We start from the raw sequence: 23,651 nt of genomic DNA, 5'->3' as shown, positions 1-23,651 counted from the left end.
CATCGACATGGAGAAATACACTAGATGGCTCATTTTTTTAAATACCAAAAGTTTAAAGACATAAGTGTTCAATTCCTTTCACCTAAGGTTTCCCTATGTTTATCCTGTTACTCTTGATAGGTGTTTCACAGGTTTTGTAAGAAACAAGCATGTCTTCTGCAGCTCAGAAGTAACAGCAGGCTTCTCTGCATGAGGCTTCCTCACTGAGTCTTCCCACTTACCTTACCAGGCTCCTCGGAGAACTATGTGCTTAAGGGCTCCAGGGATTGAAGAGTTTGTATAAACACAAAAACAAATGAACATGGTGCAAATTATTTATATTGTTAAATCATAGGCATAGGTATGTGGTATAGGGAGATTCGTGTTAGGAAAAACATCTGAACAACATGATATAAAACATCTTTATAAACAAAGCACATTATTTTTTAAAAATTTATTTTATTGAAGTATAGTTGATTTACAATGTGGTATTAATTTCTAATGTATAGCAAAGTGATTCAGTTATATATATATATATATATATATATATATATACATCCTTCATATTCTTTTCCATTATGGTTTATTACAGGATATTGAATATAGTTCCCTGTGCTATACAGTAGGACCATGTTATTTATCCATTCTATATATAACATTTTCCATCTGCTAATTCCGAACTCCCACTTCATCCCTTCTCCACCCACCCCCCCTCGCCCTTGGCAACCACAAGTCTGTTCTCTATGTCTTTAAATTACAGTAGTTTAAACACACCGTTCAGTGACACAGGGAGTTGCAATTGCATTTAGTTTTAAGATCCAGGAAGGATCTTCTTTCCTCCTTAGGCAGAGGAGAGGAGAATCCCTAGGGAGTGTGTGTGTGAGTGAGTGTGTGTGTGTATGTGTGTGTATGTGCAGTCACACACTACATAAGAATAGTAGTCAACTATTCTTTGATTTATCGTCCAAATAATTGCAGTGCACCTACCTCACAGTACCCCTGGAAGGTGAATAATATAATACCTGGTCGTTGCTCTCAACAGATATGTAAGCAATGAGGTATAAGACAACCCAGGGTTTGCTTTTAAAATAGATCTGAACAAGTACTGTTTGGGGCGGGAGGGCAGAGGGCCAAGGAGACCACCTGAGTGAATTGGAGAAGGCCTCGGTCTTGAAGGAGGAGTAGGGATTTGTCAGATATGAAACGGAAAAAGGACAAATCAGGCAGAGCTGGGTGGGAAATCCTGGGCATATTAGATGCAGAGAAGAGGTGAGTGTTTGAGGAGGCTGAAGGTGGGGCTGTGTGTGTCAGGGAGTGACAGAACCTGGGGCTGGGGCCAGACTGTGCAAGGGCTTGAATGACATTCTAGGAAGAGTCTGGACTCCCTAATCTTGTAATAAGGAGCCACTGATGAATTTTAATCAGAAGAAAGACTAATGGAGCCCTAGGACAAGAAGATTCATTTAATTAATTTGGTAAACCCTAACTGAGTGCCTACAACGACGTTTTGGGGCCGAGGCTGGGGTCTGGGTTCGCATTAGTGAAAAGGAGAGACCAGGCTGCTGACCTCGCGGAGCTCACGGAAGGTACAGGAGGTAGACCGGGTTACACAGTGCGGTAGGGCTATAATGAAGTCCAGGCTGTCAGGGAAGCATGCTTGAGGGACACTTAATCCTAGAATGGGTGAGGGTTGTCCAGTTCAGATACAGGGGAGAAGAGAGCTCTAAGTAGGTGAAAGAGCGTAACTCTGGCATGAATTTGGGATTTGAATTGTGTTCTAGGCAGCTGCTGAGATGGCTCTCGGTCTCCATCCCCTTGTGTTATCTCCTGGCCTTGAGTGTGGGCTGAACCTAGCGCTTCTCTTTTAATCGATACAGTACGGCAAAAGTGATGTCACAGGCGAGATTAGGTTACAAAAACACTTTGGCTTTTCTCTCTCTTTCTCTATCCCTCTCACCTGCTTGGGCTGATGGAATTCAGCTGCCATGTTGTGAGCTGCGCTATGAAGAGGCCCGTGGGGTGAAGTACAGCCCCTGAAGAACTGAATTCTGCTGGCAACCATGTGAGTGACTTTTGAAGCAGATCCTTTCCCAGTCAAGCCATGAGATGAGACGCAGCCTCCAGCCAACACCTTAACTGCAGTCCTGAGGCAGAGGCACCCAGCTAAACTGCACCTGGAGTCCTGAATCACAGAAACCAGAGGGTAATGTTGTTTCAAGCCGTTTTGGGGCAATTTGTTATGTGGCAATAGATAACTAATACAAACTGTAAGGGGGTGAAAACTACAAGTCAGGAAGTGTATTCTCCATCCTCCCTGCAGTGGGGAAGAATTGCTGTGGGGAACAGAAAGGACCTTCCCCTTCCATTTTCTAGCTCCTTTATCTCTTTCTACTGAACACCACACCCTGGGGACACTGCCTCCAGGTACAATAGCCAGAAAGTGGTCTCACCTGTTCCTCAGCAGGCCCTGAGGGTCAAGGTGGGGTAAGGCTCAGTGCTTTTCTCCAGTGGGAAAGAAACAGGCTTAGAGGAAAGAGAGAGGGAAGCGGAGCCTGAAACCCCAGGATCCTCTTTTTGGTTTGTTTGTAAAGGTGAAATGAAGTGTTGGCTGCCTTATCTATAGGCAAAATGCAAACACTTGATTTAATCTTGCTATATTTGTTTAGTGGGGAAACAGCTACACACTAGACATGGTGGGAAACCAAGTACCCTGGTAGAGCAGAAAAATAAAAATACATCAGAGAGGAGGGGATCCTACTAAGCCTGGAACCTTAAGTCACTGTCGGTCTACGTGGAGACCCTACAGTCCACTTGGGCACAAGGTCGGAGTCTTCCTCACCAGCCCATTACCTCTCCTCACCCAGGTCCCTTGTCCCTCAGTAACTTGACTTTCTTCAGTTTATTTTACACAACTAGCTGCTGCCATCCAGACTTCTGCCTGTCATGGAAGAGCAAATATTCATAGAAAATGAACAAAATAGGGTTCATACCTAATAGGAGTTTTTTAAAAAAAGGCTGGAAGTCTGTGACAACTCCCTTCGAATAGAATGTCATAAGAAAACTCTGCTGATGCTTCCCTTCCTGGGTTCCTGGACTCCACGTGCAGTTAAGAGCGCTCTTTATGCTGTTTTCAATGTGTAAAAAGGTTAAGGAAAATCAAATGGTCACTTCTGTTATGGCCACACAGGCTAACCAAAAGGTCATTTTTTTTTTTTTCCCCTTCATGGAAACATCCTCTCATAGGAAACCAAATTTCTTTTTTGTTTCCTAGTTTTATTGAGATATAAACTGACATATAACATTGCATTAGTTTAAGGTGTGCAACATAATGATTTTTTAAAAGATTTTATTCGTGTATAGTTGATTTATAATGTGTTAGTTTCAGGTGTACAGCAAAGTAATTCAGTTATACATATACATATGCCCATTCCTTTTCAGATTCTTTTCCCATATAGGTTACCACTGAATATAGAGTTCCCTGTGCTATACAGTAGGTTCTTGTTGGTTATCTATCTTCTATATAGTAGTGTGTATATGTTAATCCCAAAATGATGACCACAATATATCCATTGCCTCACATAGTTACAACTTTGTTTTTGTTTTGATAAGAACTTCTTTTTTTTCCAGCATCATGATTTAATTAAGGGAGCATATTCATTGTAGAGAACTGTAGAGAATATATTGATGATTGTAAATGTGACTCCTCATTACAGCCTTAAAATTTTTGAAAGACCAAAGCACAAAGATGTCAATTATATTTCCAAACTACAGGTACAGAACAAGTACATGTATTTTCCATGCTCCAAAATTGAGTACACACTGTACTGTCATAGGGAAGGGGTTTACCAATGAAGACCTGACAATAAAGTACTCAAGATTGATATACCAAAATAAAATATAAAATAGGAGTTTATAAAAACAAGTTTGACAATAGCAGAGAGGACCCTTGATAAGAACTTTTAGGATCTATTCTGTTAGCAACTCCAAATATACAATACAGTATTATTAACTATAGTCACCATGCTGTACATTACATCCCCGGGACTTACTTTTTTTATAATTTGAAGTTTGTACCTTTCGACTCCCTTCACCCATTTTGCTCCCAGCCCCCCATCTCTGGCAATCATCTGTTCTCTGTATCTATGAGTCTGAGGAAACCAAATTCTACCTAGTAAATGTATTTTCTAAGGGATATGGAATCATTCGAAACAAGATATCCACAAATGAAAATAAAGAATGTATGATGTTCTTGACCTTGAAAAGTTCGAGAATCACTAGTTTTGATCAGCCTCCTTACCTCACAGATGAGAAAATAGATTGTGCGATGTCAAGTGACAGCTGTTTTGTGGCAGAAACTGCGTCTAGAACTCAGTCCTCCTGGCTATGTGTCAGCAATTGTTCCGTGGATCCATAGCTACTGTCCCTTCATGGAGAGCCCGTCTTGCGAAGGACAGATTAAATTTCTTAATTGTTTGGACAAAGGCAAAAAGCAAGAAACAGTGGTGGAAGTTACAGGAAGGAAAATTTTTGTTTCATATAACAAAACACTTTTAAACAACAGTTGGAACTGTTCAACCAGAGAAGATGCTTGAGAGTGTTTGAAAAAACTGAAAAAATTAAAATGCATTCAGGCAGAGGCTGAATGGCCATCCTTGATCATTTCCTGTGGCCCTTTTCAGACGTCTAATGTGAAGAGTTGTTCACATATCTGTCTCCTCAGAAGACTGTCTTTTCCTGAAGCGCGGAAACTTAGCTATCCCCATTAACAAAAGTTTGTTGGGACTTCCCTGGTGACTCAGTGGTTAAGAATGTGCCTGCCAATGCAGGGGACACGGGTTCGAGCCCTGGTCCCGGAAGATCCCACATGCCGCGGAGCAACTGAGCCCGTGCGCCACAACTACTGAGCCTGTGCTCTAGAGCCCATGAGCCACAACTACTGAGCCCACGTGCCACAACTACTGAAGCCCGCCCGCCTAGAGCCCATGCTCCATAACAACAGAAGCCACCGCAATGAGAAGCCCGCGCACCGCAACGAAGAGTAGCCCCCGCTGGCCGCAACTAGAGAAAGCCCACATGCAGCAACGAAGGCCCAACACAAACAAAAATAAATAAATAAATTAAATAAAAAACCCAAAAACAAAAAACCTCACATTGTTGTGCAACCATCCCCATCATCCATCTATAGAACTTTAAAAAAAATTTTTTTTTTTGTTAAGGAAAGGAGGTGGAATGCGATTTCTGATTAGCTTACCGTTTCCACTTCTGACCACCAGGGGGCGCAGAAGCCTTCCCTTTACCAAAGACTGGAAATTAATTCACCTAGCGAACGCCTGGGGTAGAAGGAAGTGTGCAGGACTACAGCGAGGATTACAGACCATATCTTCATGGGAGGCGATGAAGTCAGCACGGAGCAAGCGCTAAGATTGCAGAACAGGGCAAAGTTCTGTTAGAATTATGAAAATATTTACAGCCCTTTAAAAAATATATTTATTTATTTAATTAATTTTGGCTGTATTGGGTCTTTGTTGCTGCACGCGGGGCTACTTTTCGTTGTGGTGCACGGGCTTCTCATTGCGGTGGCTGCTTCCCTTGTTGCGGGTTTAAGTAGTTGTAGCGCGAGGGCTCTAGAGTGCAGGCTCAGTAGTTGTGGCGCACGGGATTAGCTGCTGCGTGGCATGTGGGCTCTTCTCGCACCAGGGCTCAAACCCGTGTCCCCTACACTGGCAGGCAGATTCTTAACCACTGCACCACCAGGGAAGTCCTACAGCCCTTTAATCTGGATGCATAGCTCAGATTCTTTCCCTGATTTGAGGATTGAATCTTAGGTCTGTCAGTCCTATTTATTGAGCTCCACTCCATATCTGCTGGATATGTCATTTGTTCCCAAGAAGGAAGATAAATAGGGAAGACGGAAGAGAGGGTGGAGGTGTGGGGCAGGGGAGGGGAGAATGACGGAGGGGCAGTGCGAAGAAACCGCCCACTTTTCAGAAAGTGGGATCAGGTACTACTCACCTAGGGGATCAGGTCGGAAAGCTTAAGCTTTCCAATACACACATCCTTCTCTTACAGCTCTGCTCCACAGGTGACGAATCAGTCATTCCTCCTCTGTCAACAAGGCCTCACAGCAAACTGGGAAGTGGGTAATATCTCTGATTTACAGATACAGAAACGGAGTCGCCTAGAGAAACAATCACTTTCCAAAGGTATACACTTTTTAGTGGCAGGTGTTCTGACTTCATCACTGAACTGCTTGCATTTCTCTTAAGGATCCCCATTGCCAACATCATAAAATCCAAATTCTTCGTCCCGGCCTTCCCCACCCCGCCTCACCTCCAGTTATTTCCACGAGGAGCACACTCTTTCAGCTCCAGCACGCAGTCCGCCGGACCGTGCGCATTCCTTTACTTGGAATACCCCTCCTCCAGGCAGAATTAATTGCTCTCTCTCCCCCACCTGTTATAGCACAAATCACTTTGTCTTAGAGTTCCCCCACCTGTTATAGCACAAATCACTTTGTCTTAGAGTTCCTCGTTTACGGGATGTTGGCACCGCCTAGCAATGAATCAGTCTGTTGAGGGCTGGATCCTAGCACAGAGCCCGGCACAGGTAGTGAATGGCTGTTGAATGCAAAGGCTGGAATTGAGGTCAGACAGACCCACTCGCGGCGAGATCTCCCAGTGCTGGTCCATCGGGGGACCTGGAGCTAGGGGAGGTGGAGTGAGAGGCGCGGAGGGTGGCCGGGCGGCGGCGGGGGCACTGGCCCTTTAAGGAGGAGCGCGGGGCGCGGCCCAGGTAAGGGGCGGGTCCGCCGGGCGGATCAGCGCTGCGCGCCGGCGCCTGCCGGGGAGCCGGATTTGGAGCGCGCGGCGCCGCCTGGGCCGGAGGGGGCGGCGCGGCGGAGCCTCCAGTGGCCTCGGACGCTCCTTCTCGCCCGCGGCCGCCGCCCGCCTCCTGCTCCTTCGTCCTGGCCGGGCCCGGACGCCACTTCCGGCCGCTCACCTGGGACGTGCTCACCTGCCTCCGGGCGCCTGGGCACCAGGATGAAGGACCGGCTGGAGCAGCTGAAGGCCGTGAGTCTCGCCGCACCCGGGAAGCGGGCGGGCCGGGGGCTGCGGGGGTGGAGCTGCGCGGGAGAGGGGCTTCCCTCGCTCCCCCAAATCGAGGCGGGAGGGGGGGAGTGTGGGGCGGGCGCAAGGCCTGTCCTCCCCAAGCCCCAGACGCACCCACCCCTCCTCTCTGGGGTCATGTGCCGGGTGATTCATCGCTAGGCTGCAATTTCCCTGGATGCCTCTAGTCTCCTCCCACCCCCGCCCCCCAAGCTGGACAGCATCAGTCTAGAGATGGGATCCTCGGGAGGTGGTGGGTGCTTGGGCCCAGCGGGGCTCTCTGTGAGGTCAGGGGTCACTCACCACCTGCCCAATGCTGCCTGGCACTGTGCCCAGGACCCGCCTCCTCCCACGCTCCTCCTAGTTTCTCTCCTGGGGGACGCTGAGACGACTGCCCTCGCCCCCGGAGAGCAGCTCTAGTGGGTGACCTCCCGAGCTGTGAGCTGGTCACGTGCCTGGATGGGTCCAGCTCCTCACTACCCAGCTGTCTGTAATTATTAATTCCCCCCTCCCACGCCCACCCCCATCCTTGGGACAGCTGTGGTCAGGGCCAAGGATCTGAAGGTAGATCGTTTCCAGCTCTGCTGCACAAAAGCTGTAAAACCTTAGGCTACGTACTCTTTTGAGCCTGTTTCCTTATCTGTCAAAGGGAGAGTGATATGCCTTAGAGATTTGTTATGAGATCAAATGATATAATGGGGCTTAGTATAGAGAAGTGTTAAAGCATGGGTTAAGTCCAACATTCATTGAACAAATAATTATTGAGTGTATTCTATGGGGCAGGCCCAGTGCTAAGCCCCGGGGATTGGGTGACTCAGGCTCTGTCTTAACGGAATTTAAAATCTAGCCCGTGATACAAGGTAGTCCATCTACTTGGGAGCTTGTCAGAAGCGCAGAAGCTTAGGCCTCAGTCTGGACCTATGGAATCAGAATCTGATTATTCATAAATCTCCCCGGGTGATCATGAGCACATTGAAGGTTGGGGAACAGGGGACTGGATAGAACTGGGTTTGCCTCCTGGCTCCACTACTTACCAGCCATCCCTTACTTAACCTGGGAGCTGAAGTTTTGTCATCTGTCAAATGGGTAGTTGTGAGGACTGAACCCAAGAGAGCATGCAGAGCCCTTGGTATGGTGCCTGGCACATACAGGACTAAGCAACGGTAAATCTTATGCTCGTCCCTGCGAAAGCTCTTCGGAAAAATAAAGCTTTGTACAAGTGTGAGGGACTTCTGGGCTGATGTCACAGTTATTTTTCTTTCTCCTCCGTTGTCTTGGCTGAGACCTTCTTGACCCTCTCACCTGCTCTAGGTAGTAGGGCTGCGGAGGAGGCGGGGGTGATGGGGAAGTGATGGAGGCCAAGGGGCAGCAGCCGATGGTGGGAGTGAGCCTCCCAGCCTCCTACTTGCTCTTTGTCAGTTGAGCCTCGTATCATCCCGTTTACTGTCAGGGCAGAATTGATTGCCTCTGTTTTTAAAGGTGAGGAAGCTAGAGCTCAGACTGGGAAGGAGGGACGCCGCAGGTCACAGAGCTGGTGAGGGCTCAGCCGGGGGAGGAACCCAGGCCGCTGACCCCTCTTGACCTGGAGCACGCTGGCTGGGGCGGCAGAAAGGGAAGAAGAGCGTGGTTTTGAAGATCTTCCTGGAGCGCGCAGCCGGCAGTCCCGAAACAATGCAGAACTGGACGGCAGGTGGAGGTGGCGCCCTTCCTTGTGTTAGGAAGTCCATTCCATGTCCGGCTTGCGGGGTCTTAGTTCCCTGACCAGGGATGGAACCTGTGCTCTCGGCAGTGAGAGCATGGAGTCCTAACCACTGGACCGCCAGGGAAGTCCCTCCCACGGCCCTTTCAACGGCCATTGCCAACAAACAGCACAGAGCCTTCACTGAGCTTTGAGTTCCAAGTATACATTCACTTTGCCGGGGAACCCAAGCAAGTCCCTTTGCTTCTCCGAGCCTCACTGTTACCTTCTGTAAAATGGAGCTAATGCTGTGTTTCTCCCTTTCCCTCTTGGGGATGTGGTGGAAGTGAGATTGTAGACGGCGCCGTTATGATGGCAGTGCTGTTCTGACATCACAGGTGCTGTTCCAGCCTTGTGGAGCAGGGAGACGGGTGGTAACACTGTGCAAGAGGCCCCGGCTGTGGGTTCAAAGGATTCCAGTTGTGGCTGTGCCCTTTAAGAGCTGTGTTCCTTGGTGTCACTTTACCTCTCTGCTCCTCCAATCCCCCTTTGGAACGCTAGGAGTTTGGTTGATCTCAGAAGCCCCTTCCGGCAATATTAACGTTTTTCTTGAAGACTGTTGTTAAGGTTTAGATGGCTTTTGGCTTCTGGCCCACCTCCCCTAACCAGCCCCTCCTTCCCCTGGGAGAGAGACACCCCTGCCCCGCCCCCCTCCCCCCAGCAACAAAATAACCATCTTCTCTCTCTGATTCCTTTTATCAACGTTTGCTAACCTGCATGAAACGAATTTTACCCTGAGCGCTGGTGCAATCTCTGTCTGTGGGGCTCTTTCTAAACTCTGGGGGAGGCAAGGCGTTAACTGCCTCCAGATAGCTGGAGAGCTGTCACGTGCAGGGGATTAGCTCTGCTCTGTGCAGATAGGAGGAGAAGACGTGAAGAAGCGAGGCTGATGGGCAGACGTGAGGGCTCTGTAGAAAGCGTTTTCGGTAGTCAGAGCTGCCCGAGGATGGGCTGGGCTGGCAGGACATGGGAGGGAGGCAAGAAGCTTGTTGGGATGTTGAATGTTGTAGGAATCTGAGTGTTCTTGGAGGGAGGGGAAGCACATGAGGAGATTCAAGGCCTCCATCAACTCTGAAGATGTGTGTTTCTAGAAATGCTTCATTGTGAGCCTGTCCCAAGCACTGGGAGGCTCTGAAGTCCATAGGACTGAGGCCTCAGAGTTGCTCCTGTAAAGTGGATCATCGTACCCTCCCTGTAGGGTCACTGAGGGTGAAACGAGATAATCCGTGATAATCACCCACCACAGTAAATTCGAGTTCCCCAAACTTGACCTGCTGGGAGCAGCATCCACACTGAAGGGCGCACCTTCCTGAGGCTACAGTCACAAGCCCGGACTCATCTTATCTCTTGCATGGCTCCTCCTGGCTGGCCATCCCAGCAGCCTGCCCTTTCAGTGACATCAGACAGGCTCGCCAGGAATGTGCGGTGCCTACACCCAGCCTGTCTCACAAGGCGGTTCCTCCTGATTTCTCACCAGCTGAACTTTGGATCCGCTGAGTCCAGACAATTCCCATCCAGGAACCTCTTGCCTGGCCCTCTTTTCATTCAGCAAATGTTTACGGAGGGACTTCCCTGGTGGCGCAGTGGTTAAGAATCCGTCCGCCAGTGCAGGGGACACGGGTTTGAGCCCTGGTCCGGGAAGATCCCACATGCTGCGGAGCAACTAAGCCCCTGCGCCACAACTACTGAGCCTGTGCTCTAGAGCCTGTGAGCCACAACTACTGAGCCCACGTGCCGCAACTACTGAAGCCCGCGTGCCTAGAGCCCGTGCTCTGCAACAAGGAGTGGCCCCTGCTCCCTGCGACTGGAGAAAGCCGGTGCGCAGCAATGAAGACCCAACGCAGCCAAAAAAAAAAAAAAAACCCAAAACAAAAAAACCGAGCGCCTACTATGTCCTAAGCCCTCTGATAGGTGCTGGGGATGGGGATGGTAATGCTGATGAACATGTACTCCTGGGCCTTAGGGAGGTCACAGTCAGCTAGGGAGACACACAAGAAACAGACACAGTGTCCCATCCTTGGGACAGAAGCAACCGCAGGAAGACCCTGCTGGCCAGCCCCCTGGGGACAGGGCATTAGGGCCTGGGGGCTCTTCCCAGAAGAAGTGATGCTTCTGCTCAAGTCCGTGTTGAGGCTGAAATCCAATTCCTTCAGAGGCATGGGGAGTCTCCTGTGAAGAAAGGCAAGGATCCTGGGTTTTCTCAGCCATTCTCCCGTTGGCGAGTGCTTCACACAGACAACACGGTCGGTGCTCTTTGACCTCTACGTGCCTAGCATCCTGCTGGGCATCCTGTTAGGCAGAGTTATTTATTTATTTTTGGCCACGCCACATGGCTTGTGGGATCTCAGCTCCCCGACCAGGGATCGAACCCGGGCCACGGCAGTGAAAGCACCGAGTCCTAACCACTGGACCGCCAGGGAATTCTAGGCAGAGTTCTTATACAGAGTCCTGGTCTGAAAGAATACATGGTCATATAGGGAAAACAAAGGAGTATATTCCATGAAAAGAGAACCCCCAACATCAAAGGTAGATAATGCTCATAGAGAAGCAGTGATGTATGGAATGGAGGGCCAGGACTTTGGATCCCTGTGGAGATTGATCTGTAGAGAACTGGAAACATCTGGGGGTTTACTGGTTCCTCCACAGCCGGCGCCATTAAGGACACGCTAATGAAATCAACCACCTGAGGCCCTAAGACCAGACTGACTTTGTCACTCTTTCTGTTCTGCCTTGTGTCTTGCTGCATCTTAAATGGCTTGTCCTTGGCCTCCTTCCCCATTTGAAGTTCCCCCATTTGAGTTCCTCAGGAGCACGGTTATAGTATGACCATCAGAAACATGGAGCTGTACGTCCCCTTTAGAGCTTAATTCCTTCCAAGACTATTTAATGAGCCCCTACTGCGTGCCAGGTGCTTTGGATCACGGCCAGGTTGTAACACCCCGCCTGGAGACTCTCTGCATTGGGATTCCATCCTTTGGTGATAAGATTGCCAGCTGGTCGGTGGTTCCTTCCTCACCTCCTCCCTCTCCCTGGCAGGATTCATCCCCTGTGAGCTAACTCGTCGGTGGTTCCTTCCTCACCTCCTCCCTCTCCCTGGCAGGATTCATCCCCTGGGAGAGCTGTTCTGCCGTGAGCAGGGCTGAGATGAGAGTTATAGGGATTGAGTAGGGATTACAGACCCATCAGCCAGAGGCCAGAGAGAAAATGCTTGGCTGAGAGCAGGGGATTAGTGTTATTTTTATTCCTGGGAGGGGGTGAGGGGAGGCCGGGAGTGGGGGGCTGGCAAGAGCCCGGGGAGAAACGATTGTTCATGTTGTTTTCTCTCCCTTCGGGGCTCCTTTCCCCTTTTGTCAAAATTCCTGCCCATCTTCCAAAACTCACTTTACAGGTAACGCTCCCTGAACGCAGCCTAGAATATGCCCCCTCCATGCCGGCAGCCCTCATGGGCTGCATGTTGCTTTGCAGTGAAATATTGATACTTCTGTTAAGTCAGCGGGGTTTTTTCTTACCATGGAGTGGGCTTGAAACCACCTTCCATCTGTTTTTTATGGGTTGGACTCTTTTGCCTCCTAGGTCCCGTTGTCTTTAAGATTGATGGCTCTATTATTTGTTGGTGTCACCGTATCAACTGCAGTAACAATGATCATTTATTGAGCTGCTACTTACTGTCGGAAAGGACTTGTGTTCAGTGCCTTACACACCTTATCTCTAATCGTCTGAACCCCCACAAGGCACGATGGTGTTATATATTATTGCCATTTTACAACTAAGGGAATTGAGGCTCAGATTGGATTGAGATTCCCCAGCTGGGAAGTGGTGAGATCAAGAATTGAACAAGTCTGTCTTGCTTATTTATATCACCCTACACTGTATATAATCATCTCCCCAACTACGCTGTATGCCCTTGATGCGGTGGCTGATGGGACGTTCTTCTGGGGTCCCAGGGCCAGCACTCTGCATGGTAGTTCTCTAGTAAACACTTGTCCATTGACTGATCAACGGCACCTTGGCCCTTACACACCCCTGATTCATCACTAGGACTTGCTCTTCCCACTCCGTCCCCTCTGGGTTGGTGAAACTTTACCTGCTTGAAGTGCAGTGTTTACTCAGGGAACCCATGAATTTGCTGACGAAGCCAGAGGTCACTGTTCCATCCTCCAGGATGAGGATGGATGAGTTCCAAGGCTCCTAGCTGTACCCTAGCCCAGCACCTCACGGAGGGCTGCCCCTTTTCAGAAAGACCGTGAAGGAGATGATGTGGATACCACGGTGAAAATCTAGCAACCTCATTCTTCCCCTGGAAAATCTTATATGTCCCTCAAGGCTCAGTTCCAGTGTCATCGCTGCAGGGAAGCTTCCAGATTTGGCATTCACCAGGCCTTCCCTGGGCTTCCACAAATCTTTATTTTCGTCGATATGTAAAAGCAGCCACGTAATGTTATGTTAAATCCTCCTCTCTGAGAGCCCAGACCACACATGCCTCATTCCCCCTGTGTTTTCACTTCCTGTGAAACCTTGCTGTCCAGTGGATGAACGGGGATGTTCTACAAATGAACTTGCTGGGAGATTCTGTAGTCCCGAGGGGCCTTACCTCCAGCCTTTTGTATTAGGCCCCTTTGTAGCTTCCTCCCCTCATTACTGTCTTCGATGTTAGGTCAGCCTGTTTTCTGGCATTGGGCCGTGTCCATGGCAACGTTCTCCTGTCTCCATCTGGAGACGTGAGTAAGGTTCAGCCCCCACCCAAAGAGATTAGTGGAGCGTATACTATCTGGGTGTGTTTAGCTGCCTGGGTCAGGGCAACGCGGTACGGCGGCAAGATTGCTTTTTTTAGGAATAAACGTTTTACTCTGGACTAATTTTAGATTTACAGAAAGGTTACAAGGATAGTACAGAGTTCCTGTCTACTGGGTTTCCTCCATTGTTAATATCTCAAGTTATGATGGTACATTTGTCGAAACTGAGAGACTGACCTTGGTACATTGCTATTCACTAAACTCTAGACTTTATTTAGATTCCACTTGTTTTCCCATGGATGTCCCTTTTTCTGATCTAGGATCCCACCCAAGATAATGCATTTCATTGAGCTGTCATGTTTCTTCAGCGCCCTCTGAGCTGTGACAGTTTCTCAGGCTTTCCTTGTTTTTCACGACCTCTTTGGTACAGCATCTGTGTTTTAGTGCTTTGGATGTTTGCGGGGGGGGGGCGGCGGTGGGGAGGGGGGGCGGGCTGCAGGCTACAGCTGGGGGTGGGGTTTGCTGTTACGAGGCATCACTCCATGGTGGTGGAGAACAAGGGCTCTGCAGCAAACTGCCTGGGCTCTCCTCCCGGCTCTGGCACTCACTGTCTGCATGGTCTTGGGGAGGTTGCTTGCATCTTTATGCTTTAGTTTTCTCATCTGTAAGGCGGGGAGGGTCCCCAGAAGATTCTCGTAGAGATTAAGTGCCTTGGGGAATAACTATAAGGCACATATCTTAGAATCCTCATCCCAGGGTGCTGCTTAGTAACTGTTCGGTATTGTAACTATTAGTGAAGTGCTCTGGGAGGATCCTGAGGGCGAGGGGCTTGTGGGACAGAGGCTGAAAGGAAGTTGAGGAGGCTGAGGACGGACTAGAGAAGACACTCTGAGCTCCTTTCTCCTTTTTGTATCCTTGGCAACTGGATACTGTGGGGTGCTGAGGGGGCAGTGGGGGGTGGGAGGAGGGGGAGGAAGTCAGGAAAAAGTGGAGAAGGCTGTGGTAGGGGAGGAAGAAGAAGAGGGTCATCTTTGAATCTCCTTGAATGCTCCTGGGGTGAGAGGGAACGCACGAAAAGGTGTGGTCTTCTCACCCCAAATGGCCTTCCTGTAGGTATCCTTTGGGTAAATCCATGCAACCTTCAAAATTTCCCTGAGAAGTCACCTTTGCATCCATTTTCTAATACCTCCCCCTTCCCTGGGCTCCGCCTTGAATTCAGGTGACGTTGGGTGCCCCATCTTCTCCTGGGTGTACAATTCCTGTGCTAAGTGCTGTCATCACTTACCGTGTGGCATTGCAATGACCTGTGTGCCTGTCCGCCTCCCATTTGAGACCATAAGGTCCCGAAGGGCAGGGGGTGCTGAGTTTGGTCTGTGTTTCTCCAGTGTTCTCTACTATTGCTTGGGAAATGATAGATGTTCAATAAATACTGTTGGCTGAGTAAATGGACAGATGGATCTGTTATTGTGGATGGGACCTTGTAGTGAGTGAGAAGGAGAATGTAGTAGGCGAGGTGGCTGGTTATGAGACCCCAAGATCCTTCTTCAAAATAATCCACTGTGAACACTGGGTTGGACCAAGCAGGGTTCCAGCCCTGGCTTTGTTCCTTACTAGCCGTGTGATTCTGGATGAATTAACCTCCCTAACCACAGATTACTCATCAGTATAGATAACCCCTGCCCACAGGGCATTTTTGTTTTGTTTTTCCTCCTTCCTCTCTCTAGATGAACTTCCATCCCTTGTCACTGCTCCTTCTCTAGACCTAGCTCAGGTCCTGAGAAACAAAAGCAGAGGAATTAACGTGGCATGTGGGGATGAAACTTTGATGATTTTTGTATGCAACAAATGGAATGCAAGATCTTTTCAAGCACACATAGAAGATTAAAAAATACTGAACATGTATTAAGACATAAATAAAATGTCAAATTCCACAAAATGTTAAGTCATATAGGCCATGCTCCCTGATGTTGATATAATAAAATTAGAAATTAACAATACAATCAGAGTCCTCCCCAGGTTTACCCGCTTTGGAAATTTAAAACCACCTTTTAAAATAACACTTGGGTTCAAAAGAAACCAAAATGGAAATGACAGACTATTTAGAAATGAATGATAATGAGAGTAGTAAAGGTCAAAATTTGTGAGAATGTCGCAGAAGCAAAATTCAGGAGGAGGTTTATTTCTTTAAATCCATATAGTAGAGAAATGACTTCATTCAAATAAATGAACTACAATTTAGCTCATTCTGAGGGTCCTGCTGCCACCTTCTGAGAATTGGCATTAGAGTTGCATCTTTTGCAGAAACACTTTTTAGAGAAAACTGTCTGCATGGCATGGTCTTGGGAGTTTAATATGTACCCAGTATTGCTCTGAACACTTCACATGCATTCACTAATTTAATCCTCACAACAGTTCGATGAGCAGATTATTCATGCTACAAACAAGGAAACCAAGTCTCAGAGAGGTTAAGCCACTTGTTTAAGGTCACACAGCTACTTAAGTGGCAGAGCTGCGTTTTCAACTCAGGCAGTCAGATGTATCTCCACATACCTGCACATTCATGGGATTATATGCACTGCTATCTTTTTCATTCATGCATATAGATTAGATCAATTTAGTTGTACTGACATTGCAGCATCCCCTGAAATAAGTGAGGGCGTGTTTCTGATCCAGCATGGGAAGGACATCTTCGAATAGAGTGTAGAGGGTAAGAACTGGGGCTCTTGGCTCCCACAGACCTGCTTTTGAGTTCTAACTCTGCCACTTATTAACTGAATCACCTGGGACAAGTTATTTAATCTAATTAAGTAGTTGTCTCAGCTGTCAATGGGGAAAGTCCTATTTGTCCCTCATAAGGTTGCCGTGAGAATTAAATAATATGTGTGAAACCACAAGAGTGCCTGCAACAAAATACACATATTATCTGGTGGTATCATTGTTATGGCGGAACGCAAGGAGCAGGGCCATCAGGGACTTTGGCTCTTGTTCAGTTGTCCAGCGACTCACTGGCCTTGGGTTTATTCCTCAGTGTCTTCATTTCCAAATGGGGCCATTTCTTGCCTCAAACTGTTCAGCCAGAACAACATCTTGAAAGTAAAAGTGCGAGGCTTACCCAGGGTACCGTTATCGCTTGATTTCCTCTATCGCAGGTGTTAGGGAAGAGGCAGTCAGTGGAAAGGGGAAGCAAACCTTCCCCTTTCCACTGGGAACCTTCCCTCTGGGAGGGTTTTGCTGGAAGAGACCACAGTGTAGGAGGGAGAAGGGGCATAGGAGAAGGTCCCTCTGACTCTCAAATGGGGAACAGAGAACACTGAGTGCCTATTCAGAGCTGACACTTACTCAGAATTTCTGGCTCTTTTAATTAGAGAAGAGAGACTGGAAAAACCAGATGCTGGGCCGAGGGTGCACGGGCATGAGTGTGTGTTTGGAATCCTTGGACGTGGTGGTATTTGTCTTTGGGAATCCACAGTCCCTCATCCTGGAAGGAGGCTGGTGGGCGAAGTAGGCTGCAGGGACAAGAAAAATCACGCGTCCTTGTCTCTTTGAATCGGATTTATTGGGTGAAGATCTGGGTTTATAAAGAAGAGTTTATACCCCCAAGCAAAGAGCTATTTACATGTTCAGAGGAGGAGATGCGGGAATTTGTGCTCACTTGTTCCCACCGGCCACAACCCTTTAATACCCCACAGGGGGAAATCAGGACCAGATGCTCCTTCCTAGTCCAGACTGCTGGTCCCATCCTTTCTGTTATTATTTCCTTCGCCCCAAAACTTTCCCGAGGGCTCCTGGGTCTCCCCTCTTGTCCGGGGACCCTCTCATCTTTCTGGGGTCTGACACCTGCGGCAGGGAGGGCATCAGAGAGCCAGTAAACGTGACCTCTTCATTTGGGATGGCGGTTGTTTTTTTTTTTTTTTTGTCTCTTTCTTTGTCCCTTCCATCTTGCCGCTCTGATTTGTAATGATCCTTAAGGAATTGCTGATGATTTAAACGTACGTTGCAGCCGTGTTTTAACTTGTAAAGGAGAGAGAGGATGCCCTCTTCTTTCCCTTTTCTTTAGAAGGCATACATTCATTTACTTTGGTGGCTTTCCAGCTAGCTAAGCTTGCTTCTTTCTTTCTCCCTTCCTATTTTCCTCCCTCCCTATAGTCCTCCCTCCCTATAGTCCTCCCTCCCTCCCTCCCTCCCTTCCTCCCTCCCTTCCTCCCTCCCTTCCTTTTTCTCTCTTGGTAAGAGGCCTTGTTCTGAAAATGAAATCATATATTCAACCTCAGTGTAAAAAGCAGATGAAAATGAAGCTATGCAGATTGAAGGGGGGGTGCGGGCCAACCTGCTTGACTTCCCCTGGTGGTTTCTTCTTCTTCTTTTTTTTTTTTTTTAATACATTTATTTATTTATTTTTGGCTGCATTGGGTCTTCTTTGCTGTGCGCGGGCTTTCTCTAGTTGCGGCGAGCAGGGGCTACTCTTCATTGCAGTGTGCGGGCTTCTCATTGCGGTGGCTTCTCTTGTTGCAGAGCATGGGCTCTAGGTGCGCGGGCTTCAGTAGTTGCAGCATGTGGGCTCCAGTAGTTGTGGCTCGTGGGCTTCAGTAGTTGTGGCTTGCGGGCTAAGAGTGCAGGCTCAGTAGTTGTGTCGCACGGGCTTAGTTGCTCCGTGGCATGTGGGATCTTCCTGGACGAGGGCTTGAACCTGTGTCCCCTCCATTGGCAGGCGGATTCTTAACCACTGCGCCACCAGGCAAGTCCCCCCCGGCGTGGTTTCTGAGGCACCCCGGAGGTCTGGGGTTCCACAAAGCCGCATTGGAAAGCTAAGCTCCTTACTTGGTGAGAAAACCAAGGCTTAGTGGAGACAAGTGCTGTCCCCAAGGCCCCCAGTGCCTTTCTTTCGGCCCCGCTTTCTGCAGGGCTGGGCTGCTGTGAGTGGGGTGCAGTGGAATTAACAGGGGCTCAGGACCAACAACGGAAGCGTGAGCCCCAACTCTGCACATCAGTAGCTGGAAGGCCATGAATAAATGAGAACTTCTCTGCCCTGCAGGTTCTCAGTGACAGAATTTAGGAGGGGTTCATTGACACAGCGTACGTGAAGCAGCCAGAGTGTGGCGGCCACCTAGCACCTCCTAGGGGCTCTGCAGGCGGCAACTATTTTTATTAAAGGAGCTGATGAGGAGGGACCCACAGTCGAACAGACTAAGGGTGACGCGAAGGCAGTTGAGAGAAAGGCAGTGAGGTTGAGTGAGAGGAATTGCAGGTTGAGTTGAGGCCTGGGCCCCTGAACTCTTTCCACTGTGTCCAGAGAGGGAGTCATAGCCCTGGCTGTGCTCACTGAGTGTTGGGGTGCATGTGAGGGGTGGGGGGCGGGGGATGGAGCCCAGATTCGAGCTCAGTGCTGCCTGAGTCATTGGTGGTATCTCCCATCTCTTGGCAGGAGAGGCGGCAGGAGGTCGGGGGAGAGGAAGTGGATGGTGGGGCTTGTGGTTCTCATGTACGTTTTTTACTGCAGCTGATGTTGCAGCTACTGTGACGTTCCTGTTATCACATGCCTTGATGCTTTGATAAAGATGCCAAAGTTCTCTTCTTGGCTGTGCCCAGTCATATGGGCTGAAGATAAAGTGCATCATATGCTTTCCTTGCCCTTGGGGTCCCTGAGGCCTCTTGGTCTGTAAGAGCACAGATGTGTCAGAGGGGAAGGACCCTTGCCTTAGGATCTGGTAGATCCCCTTCCGGAGAAGCCTGGTTCCAGCGTCACGTGACTCAGATAACCTGGGATGATGGCCTCTTTCTGGAATTTTCTGACCTGGACTAAACTTTGTTGCTTTTGTTGCCATTGTTATTTTATATTTTGGAGGCAGCACGCCACAGTGGGAAAAACTCTGCATGGGAAGATGGGAATCAAGAAACCTGGGTTCTATTCCTGGCTGCTCCAGTAACTCATTATTTGGTCTTGGGCCTTGGTTTACCCATCTCTTAAGTGAGAGAATTTGATGATAGAATCGGTAGGATTGCATTCAGCTCTAAAAGCTCTGTATCTTTTTTTTTTTTTCTTTCCTGTTTAAGGGTACTTAGATCCAGATTAAAGCTATAGAGAAGATGACTTTGCTGGATCTTATGTATGGTTGTTTTTTTGAGATGTTATCTTGTGCTATTCGTTGTGTAAGGAGCTTAAAATTATTACCTTATTTAATCCTTACAAAAGCCCTGGTGGTCACTTTTGTTCCTGTTTTGTAGATAAGGAAATTGAAGCTCTGAGATGTTGAGCCCAGTATTTAAGGCTCAGTGACTAGCATGAGGTGGAGCCAGTTATAGAACCCTGGTGGTCCTGATGCTGCAGAATTGAACTTCTTTGTGTGAGCACTTTCCGCAGAGGAGAACACACACTTTTTTTTTTTTTTTAAAAACAGGCCCTTTATTTTATTTATTTAAATTTATTTATTTATTTACTTATTTATTTATTTTTGGCTGCATTGGGTCTTTGTTGCTGTGCGTGGGCTTTCTCTAGTTGCAGCGAGCGGGGGCTACTCTCTGTTACGGTGCGCAGGCTTCTCATTGCGGTGGCTTCTTGTTGCGGAGCACGGGCTCTAGGCACGCAGGCTTAGTAGTTGTGGCTCGCGGGCTCTAGAGCGCAGGCTCAGTAGTTGTGGCACACGGGCTTAGTTGCTTCGCGGCCTGTGGGATCTTCCTGGACCAGGGCTCGAACCCGTGTCCCCTGCATTGGCAGGCGGATTCTTAACCACTGCGCCACGAGGGAAGAAGCCCAGAACACACACTTTTAGACATCACTTCTTTACGACTAGGTGATGGGGAAACTGTCACTTATTAGGCACTACTGTGTACCCTGTGTTGTGCTAGAAGCTTTCCACGTGTGAACTCTTCCAAGCCTCGTAAAAGTCATAAAGTATGTGGTGTTATTACCATTTGCAGGTAAACTCAGGTCAGTACGGGACTTGACAGAGGTCTCACAGCCAGTAATTGGTAATAACAGGTTTTGGACCTCGGTTGTGGGTGACCCAAGGCTTCTTGTTTCCCAGCTCACATGTCCTCTCACTGGAGGTGGCCCAGGCTGCCCTGTTAGAGCCTGTTCAAAGCCAACATGTGGCCGTCTTGGGTGGGGAATCCCTGTACAAATTCCAGGGGTCTCACAAGTGCATGTTAGGATGGAGGGCTAGGGGCCTGTGCCCATGCTTCAGGACTCAGGTGTTCCCAGCTTCCAAAACCTTCCCTTAGTCCACCCCACGATGGCAGCCTCATCCCATTTCCATAGCACGTGTACCGATTTGAAGAAAACTTGAGTTGACACCCTCATGTGTGTCTGTACACACACAGACATGGGATATATCCCCTCAGTGGGGGTCTCTACAAGACCTCCAAAGAGAGGAAACTCAACAAATGCTTGTTAACTCACCTTCCTGGAGGGAGACCAGGTTCCTATTTTCTAGAGAGGATCTCCGAGATCCTTTTTGGGAGATGGAGCTCTCAGGAGGCTGCCGAGAGGCCCAAGTATTGATGATAGTTGATAAAAGGAGCATTTTATCTCACACTTTAGAAACTGCTGGGTGGATCCAGGCTGCTGGTCTCTGGTAAGGGTTATTTATTCAACTAGAATTGATTAAGTTTCCGTTACATATATAGCGTATGGTAAGTGCTCAGTATACATGCGGAATAAGTTAATTAATGACAAGTACAAGTAATTTTATTTTACTTCTTTTTTTTGGCCGCTCCCCATGGCTTGTGGGATCTTAGTTCCCCGACCAGGGATCAAACCCAGGCCCTCAGCAGTGAAAGAACCGAGTCCTAACCACTGGACCGCCAGGGAATGCCCAAGTACAAGTAATTTTAATTACAAGTGACAGAAGCCAGTTCTGGCTAAATGAATAAAAACAGCATTACAAGAATACTGTTGGGCTCATTGAAAGAATACTGGGGAAGATGTGTAGAACTAGCTCTAAGCCAAGGGGTGGCTTAGGGAGGATAGAAACAAGGGTAGCCCTGGGAACCAAGCAGGTATCTGTGTTGGGTGCTGCTATAGGTTGACTCGGCTCTGTTCATTTCACATTCAGAATCCTCAGGGAGCTTGGGTGGGGATTGATAACCTTCCCAGAATCATGTGGGGAAGGTCGGGGTTATCTTCACAAAGGGAGGTGTTCTGGGCAGGCACACTCAAAGTATCTTCTCCAGTGGATACGTAAGGCAACCCTGACCCTCCAGGAGTTTACAGTCAGTGGGGAAGGATAGATAAGTGAAGGGATAATTAATAGAGGGCTGGGATTAATGCTGTGGAAGGTTTGCACAAAATGCATTGGGAACTCAGGGAGGTTTTCGGGTTTGCATGGGGGGTCGGGGAGTGTCAGATCAGGGAGACAGAGAAGTTTGTTCGAGATGGAGTTTTAAAGGCTCAATAAAATTTTGCCAGCTGGACAAATGCACTTCAGGAAGAAGTCCTTGTGTGACAGCTCAGCAATATGAAAGAATGGTGTGTCCAGGAAGTGCTAGGAGTTTCCAAGCGCCTGGTGCAGAGATGCATCATAGAGGGAGAAACGTGGGCGGGACTGGATCTTAAAGGGCCCCATGTGCTCTGTTGGGCTTTGGGACTTTCAATCCTGGGAGATGAACTATCATTGAACGACTTTAAGTGGCAAAAGGACGGGATCAGTCCTAAGTTTTAGGAAGGTGATTGTTGGGGGCTGTAGCAGTGTCCTCGAATTCAGTTCCTTTGAACGTGGCTATTAAGCTTGGGTGGCTGATGGTTACAGACAAGCCAGAGAATGAGATTACAGAGGAGCCAGTCAAAAGAGGCTCCCCGGATGGCTGGAGAGTCCCAAATTTCAGTGGGAATTCCTGGTAACTCCATCTGCTGTAGCAGGTCAGGGGGATGGTAGCAGGGGAAGGAAAGAGTTCCCTGGTGGCTTTCCTTGCTGGTGGAGTTCCCATGTTGAGAGTGACATGTCTTGGCTTAGGAGGCCATAGGCCACTGAAGGGTGTGGAGAAGCAGGTGTCGAGGGGTTCACCCCCTCCCCACCTCCACTCCCAACAACCAGTTCTTCCTTGCTCAGAGGTGGGCTGTGTGTAATGCAGCAGTCGTCTGGGAGGAGCATCTGGGAAGAATGCAGAAGCCGCTAAGGCCCTTTAGCTGGGTGGGAAGGGAAGCACTTCGTTTAGATAGCCATTTTGTGCTTTTGTAGAGGTAGCTGAATGAGATTATGAAAGCCGGGGTCCCCGGGGATTGCTGGGGGCTGCCGGGAGAGCTTCCTTTTCCCCATAAACGTGAGCTCTGACAGGGAACAGCACACAGTGCTGTTTCCTTTGCAGTAGGTGGTTTCTGAAAACAGGAAAATGTTTGCTCCTACTGTGATGATTTGAAGCTAGTGCTTTGGAGGAATTGGGACTGTTTTAATACAGATCCCCAGTAGGGTAGGTCATGCATCTGAACGTTGTGGAGAAGAGTTTAGGAACATATGGTCCAAATCCAAAGGATGGGCCAGAATCTGCCTGTCTTGAACATTTTAGCTGTGTGACTTCGGCCAAGTTACTTAACCTCTCTGTTTTACATTCTCCAACTGGAATGAGTTATAGTAACATCACCAATACCACCACCACCACCACCAAAACATAATATTTATTGAGTAGTTACAGTATGCCAGGCACTGTGCCAAAGTGTTTTATATTCATTATCTCATTTATTTTGTAAACAAACCTATGATGTAAGTGGTGTTCTTATTAGCACTTTACAGATTAGGAAACCTAGGCACAGCGAGTTTAGTAACTTGCTCCCTTCTTCCCCTCATCCCCCTGTAAAATATCAGTAAGTGTGGAGCTAGGATTTAAACTCAGACAGTGTGACATCAGAGTTTGATACATCACAGAGCTGTTCTGAGTTTTAAAGGAGATTATGTATGTAAAATGTTCACTACAGATATAGCTTCTCGTCTTTAGCGAGCATTCAGTGCTGTTATTTCCGGTGCTTTTGGTCTCACCCTCCTCCTTTTTGTCTCTCACAGAAGCAGCTGACACAGGATGACGATGCCGATGAGGTCGAGATTGCTGTTGACAACACAGCTTTCATGGACGAGTTCTTTTCTGAGGTAGGTGCCCTTCCGGTATTTT

General features: G+C 48.4%; 1 protein-coding gene and 1 long non-coding RNA gene across 11 annotated transcripts in view; one reads left to right on the top strand and one right to left on the bottom strand.

Moving 5' to 3' along the window:
- Nucleotides 1-563: 563 nt before the first annotated feature.
- On the bottom strand, nt 564-7,271 carry LOC103019566 (uncharacterized). 4 transcript variants are annotated; one of them, XR_009009215.1, is made up of 7 exons: nt 6,994-7,271; nt 6,473-6,612; nt 5,992-6,128; nt 5,231-5,396; nt 4,277-4,442; nt 2,970-3,103; nt 564-2,161 (listed from the first exon to the last, which is right to left on the bottom strand). It is a non-coding gene; the product is annotated as an uncharacterized LOC103019566 (long non-coding RNA). The 4 variants fall into 4 exon arrangements; XR_009009213.1 differs by having other exon boundaries at nt 6,473-6,596; XR_009009214.1 differs by having other exon boundaries at nt 5,992-6,108; nt 6,473-6,596.
- STX3 (syntaxin 3) overlaps nt 6,729-23,651 on the top strand; it is a 44,552-nt gene continuing 27,629 nt past the window's right edge. The window contains exons 1-2 of one of the 7 annotated variants that reach the window (XM_057552550.1): nt 6,729-7,049; nt 23,546-23,629. In XM_057552550.1, coding sequence (XP_057408533.1) covers nt 7,020-7,049; nt 23,546-23,629 — 114 coding nt within the window. In that variant the 5' untranslated portion in view covers nt 6,729-7,019. The remainder of the gene's footprint in view (nt 7,050-23,545; nt 23,630-23,651) is intronic. The other 6 variants (XM_057552549.1, XM_057552548.1, XM_007196508.2 and 3 more) reach the window with 6 other exon arrangements.

This window comes from Balaenoptera acutorostrata, chromosome 9 (genome assembly GCF_949987535.1).
Source record: "Balaenoptera acutorostrata chromosome 9, mBalAcu1.1, whole genome shotgun sequence".
Lineage (NCBI taxonomy): Eukaryota > Metazoa > Chordata > Mammalia > Artiodactyla > Balaenopteridae > Balaenoptera > Balaenoptera acutorostrata.
Note: the sequence above shows the minus strand (reverse complement) of the source record. Positions and strands in the feature narration are given on the sequence as shown.